The sequence below is a fragment of the Electrona antarctica genome (assembly GCF_951216825.1).
Source record: "Electrona antarctica genome assembly, chromosome: 18".
In the NCBI taxonomy this organism is placed as follows: Eukaryota; Metazoa; Chordata; class Actinopteri; order Myctophiformes; family Myctophidae; genus Electrona; species Electrona antarctica.
Genome location: NC_136799.1, coordinates 24475599 through 24486731, shown reverse-complemented (window position 1 = coordinate 24486731; position 11133 = coordinate 24475599). Strand labels below are relative to the sequence as shown.

General features: G+C 42.4%; 1 protein-coding gene across 2 annotated transcripts; it reads right to left on the bottom strand.

Annotated features, from left to right (window-relative positions):
• Window positions 1–99: 99 nt before the first annotated feature.
• On the bottom strand, window positions 100–8696 carry pccb (propionyl-CoA carboxylase subunit beta). 2 transcript variants are annotated; one of them, XM_079527632.1, is made up of 16 exons: window positions 8421–8696; window positions 7397–7516; window positions 6750–6818; window positions 6578–6634; window positions 6318–6431; window positions 5893–6003; window positions 5619–5727; window positions 5358–5478; window positions 5167–5248; window positions 4654–4777; window positions 4029–4136; window positions 3837–3937; window positions 2198–2296; window positions 2000–2099; window positions 861–990; window positions 100–818 (listed from the first exon to the last, which is right to left on the bottom strand). In XM_079527632.1, exons 1-15 carry the CDS (start codon window positions 8664–8666, stop codon window positions 869–871), a joined length of 1683 nt encoding a protein of 560 aa, XP_079383758.1. In that variant the 5' UTR covers window positions 8667–8696; the 3' UTR covers window positions 100–818; window positions 861–868. The 2 variants fall into 2 exon arrangements, with proteins under 2 accessions (XP_079383758.1, XP_079383757.1); XM_079527631.1 differs by having other exon boundaries at window positions 100–990.
• Between the last annotated feature and the right edge of the window lie 2437 nt (window positions 8697–11133).

Below are 11133 nucleotides of genomic sequence, written 5' to 3'. Positions count from 1 at the left end.
AGCATGCACGCTTCACTTTGTTATCAAGACTTATAACTCAGACCCATTTGCACACACATAAAATGGTTAATCAGGATAACTAACAAAAAAGACAAAAGGTCACTGGAAAACATTTTATTAATAAATCTTTTAGAACTCAATTAAAAACTACAACAGGGCTCATGCCTTCATAGAGGTAAAGAAAAGGGGTAACAATATAGAGATCACAAGATTTATTTTACAATAGCAGCGGACTGCCACTGAGAAAAGGCACAGTTCAAATGAGTGAGAATGGTATTTCTGACCTATACAGATTACATGTAACTCCCTGTCAAGAGATGTCCATTTGGACATTATACTGAGATATATACAGTACTGTAGTTCTGGACATTGACGGTGAAACCCCAGGAATAATATCTTCTTTTAATCTTTTTAAACAAACTGCACATGGGATATGTTGACATTGACAATGTGTTTAATTTTAATAGACTGGTGTATTTTAACCATATGAATTTATTTAATGGGCAGTACGAGCTCTCACACAATGTAGTTCACTACAATGTCACAGCTTTCATAGTGAAGGTAGGTATACAAGTCAAGGAGAGGTCCAGAGCACTATGCATAGCATTTTCTAATTACTTTGAGATCATCTCAGTGGGACGTTTGGGGACATTCTAATAATAATTTGCTCTCTGGAGTGAGGACATGAGTGTCACTGCCGTGGCAGCATAGCGGAAATAAATATGCCAGCAGAGAAATGCACTCATTGTTATGCAATTTATTCCGTGAAAATCCTACCCAATAATCCTTTTATTGAGTGTGTTCATTCCGTGAAAATCCTACCCAATAATCCTTTTATTGAGTGTGTTCAGTGACTGTACAGTGTGTTCTAGAGAGGAATGTTGGCGTGCTTCTTCCAGGGGTTGTCCTGTTTCTTGCTAGCCAGTACTGCCAGATCTCTGCAGATCCTCTTACGAGTGGTCGACGGCTCAATGATGTCATCCACGAAGCCTGAAACATGGACATCAACACTATGACTCAGAGGGTGGGTGACATGTGTCGTGCAATGTTTACTAAGACTCTTTATGGGTGATTTTCAAGGGGAATTAAGAGATTCTCCCCGCCTACTCCTTTAACTCTGGGATGCAGTGTACACATGTAACCAAATTAATTACATTTGTAGACTCGCAGACGACATACAAATCGGTAAATTAACATTCATTATACCGTGTTGAAACATTTCTGAATACATTTCATTCTAAAATTAATGATCCATTTGAATTGACAACTTTATCAAATGATCTGGTTACCATTACACCAGTCTATAAGAACCCTGATTATAAAAAGGTGCGCAAGCCACTAAATGCATGGCTTTTGAAAATTACGTCATATTCAGCATTTAAGTCCGACATCATTTTGTAGTGCTAAGTTACGTCCAGGTCCAAGTGGCACCAGCTCCCGTCCACATCTCATTGTAAATAGAATATCTAAACGCGTGAATCTTTTTACAATGACGTTATTTTTCAGAAAGGAAGCCATTGAGGGTTAAAATGGGTCTTAATGCTTCCAACTCGAGTAGAATTATTAATGTTTTGTACAATTTGTCCATGACAAAAAAAATGTGGATTTAGTTGACACAATGAAATAAAATGGCGATAGTATTCAGTGTGGGGCAGACAGCCTGTCACAGCCAGATTTGTGAGAGCAGCGCAGCTTTGTTGTTGCGAGGAAAGCGGTAAAATGAGACTTTCGTGGTTGTTTTCGTCTCAGATTTAGTCCGACGGAGCGTCACAGTATAACTCTATGGGGACACAAAAGCGACACAAAAGTAGGACCCGGAAGTATCTCAGGAGGGGGCGCTCACGTCACAGCTAAAATACTGAATACTATAGACCATTCTGTATTTCAGAAATACTTTCCTCTGCCTCAAAATGGCTAAGGCCTATGTAATCTTCAAATGAAACTCCACTTGACAGTTGAGTAGAGTACAAACAAGACATTGAGAGGGAGGTTAGCTGACCTCTGACAGCGGCAGGGAAAGGGTTAGCAAACTTCTCCACGTATTCAGCCTCCGCCTCCGCCTGGTTCTCCTTCCCTCTGAAGATGATCTGAACAGCACCCTGAGAGAGAAACGGACACATTCATGTCATGCACATTTATCAAAACAAATAAGACTAATCTAATCAGAGAGCTGGGGGGAGATTGTGTGTGCGCGTACCTTGGCACCCATGACCGCAACCTCAGCACTGGGCCAGGCATAGTTTACGTCGCCTCTCAAGTGCTTAGAGCTCATGACGTCGTAAGCTCCTCCATATGCCTGGAAAACATATCAGTAGGAAGTTATCTCTTCTACTTTTTTTTTATATATTTTGGTTTTTTTCTGCCTTTATGGGAGAGAGATGGGGAATGACACCCAGCAAAGGTCATCGGGATCGGGAGTCGAACCCGCGACATGCTGTCAGCGGGTATTAGCAGCCTAGGTGCCCCAGACGGCTACGCCAGCCGTCTGGGCCGGAAGTAATTAGCTCAGACTTGCAAACTCATGAGGGGAAAAAAGGGGTTACCGGTATTAAAGGGCAAGACCACTTTGGTAGTAGTCTCTCGAGACAGATTGTTGACTCACGTCTTCGTTAACTCACGTTGTCAATTAAAAGAGGGCACTGTTTCTCCTTTATTTGGAGACCATTGACTTTCATTGTACAGTGTAACAGCTCTCAAAGTCACACTAAATTAACAAACAAAGCTAATTCAGACAATATAGTTTTAAATATATATTTAGAATCATCAATTTCTAATCAATAAAGCAATTATTTTTGACATGCACAGCTTTGTGTATGAGAACGGAATGTGCTCAGCTGATTGGCTGAGTATGATGATAAGATATTATTTCTTGTCCACCTTTGGAGTTACCTCATGGCAACCCAACCCTCTACCAAAGTGGACTTGCCCTTTAAATCTGGGCATGGCTTGATAATATACCGTGGCAAATGTATAGCAGCCTTAAGGGCCTTTCAAACGGGAAGCGATTTAACGCACCTATAGTTCATTTTCAATGAGACCTGCGTTTTTTTTCTGTATACGCGGAGAAGTCGAGGGGCAATATCGCAAGCGTATTTACATGAGCGCGGTCCGTGAATTTGTTGCACGTGTGCTCGTTTTGTGCACACGCCCGCGACTCACCAGACCTGGATTCTGTTGGCTTTTTACGCTTGCGTTGTTGCGCCCCTCTTGAGCAGACCTGTAGCAGACCTGTCCTTGATCCATACGACAACGTGTGCATTAATTCATCGCTGCCCGTTTGAAAGGACCTTAACCATTATCATTCAGTCAGAGTGACATCAGCAAACTGCAATTTAATCTATTCAATTCACAAGGTGTGTGTGTTTCAAATCTGCAGCCCCTCTGTAAACAGTGTTGTCTGTCGTTTAAGGACACCCGATACCTCCTGATGAGATTGTTTGAGTTTGCCCATTTCATTGGTCCTCTGCCATGTGGATTGCGTTTCCATAGAGCAGGCCGCTTCTCGCAAGCCTCGATGGGTCTCCCGAATTATAATGATAGGGAAGGTAGAAATCCTGCCTCCCCACCCATCTCCCCCACCTTTCCAGAGTTAAAATGTTGTTGGATCTACACGATTCACATGGATGGCATTTTTATTCAGATGGGTAAATTTCACAGAAAGGCAGCAAGCTTGCAGGTCTGAAAGCTGAGAGAGAGCGGGCCTAGTGAGGAACAGGAACATGGCAATGGTGTTATATGATCCCACTCGAGCTGCTGCACACAATGGGGTTTTGCCGCATGAAATCTGAGTTGACAGTATGTTCTTTGACTTATTGCCACTTAAAAACCACACGTACCTTCCTGGTGATGATGGTGATTTTAGGGACGGTGGCCTCTGCAAAAGCAAATAGGAGCTTGGCCCCATGTCTGATGATGCCGCCGTACTCCTGTGCAGTACCTGAGAATGAAACAGGCGTAAGGGAGGGGGGGGGGGTGTGCGTGCGCACGCACAAGTGATGGAGAAATCACATGTGGAAGAGTGTGTTTACCTGGCAGGAACCCGGGCACATCCACAAAGGTGATAATGGGGATGTTGAAAGCATCACAGAAGCGCACAAAACGGGCTCCTTTCACTGAGGAGTTGATGTCCAAGCAGCCTGGAGATCAGAGCACAGAGATGAGACCGAGAAAAAGACTAGACTTCTATTAGACGTGACATCCAATTCAATCCAATCCACTTTATTTATATAGCACGTTTCACAACTCAGGGTTTACAAAGTGCTGTACAGGTAAATAAAAACAAATGCACTATAGCTACCACACAGAACAACAACAACGAGAAAACAAAGTACAAACAGTAAAAACAACTCGGACACATCACAAAAAACTGAAAAACAACAGCATCACAGAGAGACAAAACATATACAAGGACCGAAGGAAGCGGGGTTAAAAGCCAAGGTATAGAGGTGGGTCTTAAGGCGAAATGTAAAAGTCTCAATGGAAGGAGCCAATTTGACGAGGGAGGGGAGTGCGTTCCATAGTTTGGGGGCTACAACAGAGAAGGCTCGGCACATAATAAAAGGCTCGGCACATAATAAAACATCTAATAGAAAATAACAGCCAGTGAAGCTGTTGCTCCCCTCTCATTCCCACAAACCTCCACCCTCTACTCACCAGATGCCACTTTGGGCTGGTTGCCCACAATGCCCACCGTGCGTCCATTCATGCGAGCGAATCCCACCACAATGTTCTTTGCATAAGCGGGCATGATCTCAAAGAAGTTCCTTTCATCCACGATCTAAAGAAGGAAGACAAATTGTACAAACTGGCGACAAGTAGCATTGTGAGCTTGTAAATCTGCCAATTTTAGCACGGGACACCATCGCACGACAAAGTATAAATAACGCTTTAGCCCACTGTCTATGACTTAACTGCCAACCATTTTCCAAACCATATCATGGTTTGCTAGATTTCTGAGGAAACCACTATATTCCACTGAACTTGCAAAGTCTTTTTTTGTGTGTGTGTGTGTGTGTGTGTGTGTGTGTGTGTGTGTGTGTGTGTGTGTGTGTGTGTGTGTGTGTGTGTGTGTGTGTGTGTGTGTGTGTGTGTGTGTGTGTGTGTGTGTGTGAGAGAGAGAGAGAGAGAGTCAGTCAGTCAGTCAGTCAGTCAGTCAGTCAGTCATACCGAATGGATGATATCCAGCATGTCGTAGGCTTTAGTTGACTCTGAAGGGACAATGTAGTCCAGGCCAGGCACCAGACGTTCACTAGAAACAGGATGGGAGTGAATAGGTAAGAGATACAATTCGGTACAATTAGGTCAAAGGATTGATAAGTCAACAAACATCCATGCAAACAGGGAATTGGTTTATCAACCTGGGGTCGTGGCACTCAGTGACAGGGGACGGGTCCTTGTTGCTAAGAGGCAGGAAGTTGAAGAAATCTCTTACGTTGAGCAGAGCGTCAATGTCATTCTCAAACGCACGGTGGGCCACACCTGACAACAGGATTGCATTTTAAATTACTATTAACTCATTCCCACTTATAGAAGGCATAGAAGACATACGGTCATGTGGCTTAAACAGGAAATCTTGGTTTGATTAAATAAAACTACGTTTCAAAAATGGAGGGACTGACCAGACACGGCAGTGTGTGTTTTGGCTCCTCCCAGCTCCTCCTGGGTTACATCCTCATTGGTAACTGACTTCACAACGTCAGGCCCTGTGATGAACAGGTATGATGTGTCCTACACACACACACACACACACAGGACACATACACACAACAAATGTATACTGTTGTAGTATGACAAAAATAGAGGATTTTACAGTGTTATTTAATGCTAGTAGATTAATTTCATGTACTAGCATTTATACAACACATCAAGGCTGCAGAATGCATCCAGTCATACCTTGACCATGAAGGTGAAGTCTGTCAGGGCAGGGGAGTAGACGGCCCCACCAGCACAGGGACCCATGATGAGGGAGATTTGAGGTACCACACCTGAAGCCATCACATTCCTCTGGAGACACAAGAGAATGACTGCCATTCATAAAGACATTTTTATGACAGTTTGTTGCTGATGTCATCCAGAGAAGGATGATTTAGCTGTTTGTGTTACAAGTATAGTTTTATTATTTTAGTTCTCTTGTGCAGATGCAACCACTTTGATCTAGTTGCGTGGAAGCGGCAATGCTTCAAGCCACACAGATTCTGGTTGAGCAGACCATACAGAATGGGGCATGGCGATCTTGTAAGGTTACTGGTGAACATCCATGATTTATAAACAAGACGGTGCTCTTTGCAAAGTTAACCTCCTTTGTTTGCTGTACCCACCAGGAAAATATCTGCATATCCAGCCAGAGACTCCACACCTTCCTGTATCCTAGCTCCTCCAGAGTCATTCAGTCCAATGACTGGAGCTCCCACCATCATGGCCTGGTCCATGATCTACCCAAGACAGATGAGGTTATAATGCATGCAAATCCAAAACGTCTTGGACCGTGAGGTAGGTATCACAGAAAGGACAACCATAAAAAATTAACCACTTCCTCCATCTCCATTACTGCATTGTCCCCGCACACCCACAGCCTTACCTTACAGACCTTCTGTGCATGAGCTCCGGAAAGACTGCCTCCAAATACTGTAAAGTCCTGAGAGAAATAATAAGTACAGAATAGAGGAAATGTTGATTTGAAATATAGATTTTTTTTCATTTATTTTTTTATTTCATGCTTTGCACTAATATTAATGATGTGCTGCCTGCACCTGACTGAAGACATAGACCAGCCTGCCGTTGATCCTTCCCTGTCCTGTCACAACGCTGTCACCTGGGAACTAGAAGAGGAGCATGTATGGTTACATCGTTCCTAATAATACATTTTAAAGCTTGGATTGATTTATGAAATTAGCCTCTGGGGAAGGATTGAGGATTGAGGGAAGGATTTTTTTTGTGGCTTTCGGACAGACAGTAGGTCGACAGGAAATGGGGAGAGAGATGGGGGGGGATGACATGCAGTAAAGGCCGTCGGGATCAGTAGTCGAACCCGCGGCACACTGCCAGACTGGATTACCAGCCATGGTGCCTGGAACGCTGAGCCACGGCCCAGGTCATTTTAGATTTTAGCTATTAAAAAATAGCAGATATACAAGGTGTCTGTCACTCCATGCCACGCTGCAAGCTTGTACTTTTTCCCCCCACATTTTTGGAATCTTGAAAGTTTACAAAAATAAATAGGTTTTAGAACTACTGAATTAGAAGCCATTTGTAGAATTGGCCTCAGGTCTTAAGTGTATGCATGATTTATGGACAAATTGAACAAACAACAACGTATTCACAGTGGTCCTTCAAGCAACAGATAGTATCATTCATGTACCCAGGTTAGATGAGAGATGAAACTGTCTGTTGTGTGTACCTTGTTACGGTCCTGCTCCATTCCAAAGTCCGAACAGCGATGCTCTACGAACATGTCATACTCTACAAAGGAGTCTGGATCCAGGAGTAGCTCCACTCGCTCCCTGGCTGTCAGCTTACCCTGCAAGTTGCAACAGATACAGTAAACTCTTATATAACCAATTAACCATTATTCTTACATAATGAGCATAGTCAGTTGGATGAATGAAAACGGGGCTGAGCGATATGGTAAAAATCTAATGTTATGGAGCTTTGAAAGGTCCATGAAAGGTCTTCATCAAATGAAGAATCGTCTCGTTATTTATCCGTCATATGACTATCCAAAATCCCATACAATATATATCTCTAGTCTCATATCACAATATCGATATAATAGCTTTATATTGCCCAGCAAGCCTTGCAATAAATTGCAAGCCTTACCCATTTAAAAAAAAAAAAAGTTTGTTTAACTTTAATGGAAATGAAGGTGTCAGGCTCTGCACTAGGGGCTAGTCTAGACTGTGGGTGACCTTTTTCCAGGCATGTGATCTACTTTTCTAAGGCTGGGGATATCAACCATCCTGTGTATATATGAGTTACTATGTGCTGATATTTTGACATTCCTTTGCCATGTCTTCTTTCAAACATACACCGTCCTTTAATATGTATGTGTATATACAATATTTACTCTAGTACTTATAAGTAAATATTTGACATTTAGACCTTTCTTGATAACTGTAAATGATGGGAGGTTGAACCTTGAACGACATACACTAGAACGACTTGTTTTACACCTGTGATGTGACAATATAGTTGATGTTAAAAAGATAGTTGTCAGTGTACCCAGGCAACCATGGTTACTGTCTGATATACCACTGCACTGCTCATGCAAAAGCTGACAGCCTGCCAGCTAACTACGCCTCCTACTGTCATTTGAGTACTGGTGGTATGTCAGGTCAGGTGGGTGTCAGTGTGGTATATACCGGTATGTTACAAGTACAAGTACAGTAACGGGGGGGTCTCTCTCGTGTGTGTTTAGTGTTTACCTTCTTGTGCTGTGCATCAATCCTGTTCTGACCTCCCCCGACCAGCGCCGCCTTCCGTTTCTTGTCGATCCTCTCCTGCACGGTGAGGGGGCTGGCGGCTGCATACCACCGGCGGCAGCTCGTCTGCGGCGGCCGCAGCGACGCGGTGACCACTGCACCATGTCTGACCTGTGCCAGACTCCTGAAAGATGCCCTCAGACCACTGATCAGCCCGCAGCTGCTTCGTGCCACCGTGAACGCCGCCATTGCTGTGTGTGAGCTAAGCTTGCGTGAGCAGCAGTGTTGCCATGTCCGCTTATCCTAAGCGACTTGTTTTAGGCTTATTTTTCTGTGAAGTTGCATTTAAGTTGCGGTTCTTTGGGTTTGTTTCACATTTTTTTAATTATTGCATCCGTCCAGCGGTTCTCATATGTTCATGTCATGGTCATGGACATGGACCCGCCAAATTAACATTATTATTATTTGTCCATAACACCCCCATCTGAAAATACCAGATTTGTGTTTGTGTTTCAAAAATCTTCCAAATACTAAATTTTATTTCAAGATTATTATTATTATTAGTAGTAGTAGTAGTAGTAGTAGTAGTAGTAGTAGTAAAGCCGATATGTCTACAATACGTATTAAAGTGCTCATCATAGAGGCCTATTTGCTTCTTTTGGGCTTGTTTTCTTAGACCTGGCAACACTGGTGGCTCTGGAGGAGGTGTCCGAAAGACAGAGGCTTCAACCAATCACAATGAGACGATTTCTGGAGTGGGGTTTCTTGTAGTTTACTGTTTTTGTATTCTGAATGAAATGAAATGAAATGAAATGAAATCTATATTTACCCAGGGTATCTGGGCTAAGCTCAAGAACTTGTTTCCAGCCAGGCCCTGCTCATAGAACACATTTCATCGTAGTGGTTGATGCCTTGTTCAAGGGCATTTCAGCGGTGGTAATTTTAACGTGTCGGACGGCTGATTCGAACTGGGAACCTTCCGGTATCTAGACCGCGCCGCTATCCGTTCGGCCACCGCTGTTCACTAGAGTGAACTACAGTTCCCAAGATCAAGATGTTATTATCTAGGACAAATTAGAGATTAAACTGGGATTTAACAGATATCCTGTTTTAATATATCCTGGATCAGCGATTAACCGGTTTCATGAAAACTGGTTAATCTTCCCAGATTAATTTTTGCCAGTTAACCTGGATATGTTGAGACTTGATTCGGTTTCATGAAAGCAATGCCACACTAGTTACCATGGAAACTAATGCTGTGGATTTAGCCTGCTCAGGACCAGGCTAACAACCAGGTTTAACCTAATCCTGATGTCTTTACTGTTCCTTAATCAGTCAATCTGATCACAAACCAATGATTTTTTCCACACTTATTCAATTATTATGGATTTATGTTGCCTTATTTTTATTGGTCTGCATTAAAGGACTAATTTCAAGCATATACAAAATCAAAGAACCAAAATATATAGGCTGCACAACCTCATCATGACAGTTTGTGAGCTTGTAGATCAGCTACTTTTGGTGAATGTTCCCCCAGAATAGGTGCAAGTGTTTAAGAATAATTATTATATTATATTATTATTATTTTGTAAAGGTGAAAACTACATCATTTTACCATTACTCATTTCACCCACTATTGAACCCATGCCATGACCCACGGTTCACCAGTCTGGTCCCTGTCTGGACAACAACCCCCTTCCCCAAATGTAGCTGGGGAAGGTAGGGAGCTATGGCCAAATATCATGATGCTACAATATCATTATGCTTACAATATTAAGAATTATGTTACATTCATTATGACGATTTCATTGAAGTTTTAAGATAAGAGTAGTGGTAAAATGTAGACTATATTTTCTCCACTATTGAGAGTATTTTCTCTCTTTAATTACAGCAGCAGTATTTATTTTAGAAGCTTAAGTCCTTGTATCAGTAAGTCTGCAATAGATTAGTAAGGATACTGAGATATACAGAATGGGGGCAGTAATGTAACTATTAAGGATGCCATAACTGCCATAATACCCCCACGAAGAAGAAGGATCAGTAAATCTGTGTTCCACCGAATGGGTCTAGTGAGAAATGGCCAGGCTGTGTATTTATATGTAAAGCAGGAAAACGATATGCACATCCCAGTTTCAGAATACGGTGCTGGACCCAAAAAATGACTGAATGAAGAAAAAAGTGGAATGTGTTTTTAGGCTGTGTATTTAGCCAGGCTTGATGATCCTGGCTCGCTAAATCCGCCCATTTTAAGCCTCGCTTGGCTTTAGTGTAATGGAATAAACCAGGCTGTACAGACCAGGATTTAACAAACCTGGTTTTGGTTTAAATCCTGGATTAGTTAATCCAAGTTTTGTGAAATAGGCCCCGGGTCACTCTTGTCTCATTCTTTAAAGTTGACATTAACGATGCATAATTAGCCCTTCACTAAATCCCACCCCAAAAAGCGATTGTCCAATGCCAATCCAAATAGTTTAGCAACGGTTGCTATGCAGGTCAAGCTTTCTTCGCTGCTAACGTGCCTATTGGACAAGGATGGGTTGGGGAGGGACTTAGTGAAGGGCTAATTGTAACAGCAATGTATGTGAGTGTATGTGAAGGTATCGTTTATATTATGTTTAATATATTACATAGTAAGTACTATATTTGTATGTCATTAAATGTTCGATGAATTGTATATGAAGTAAGGACCCCAACAATAAGCCATAGGATAAGCCAT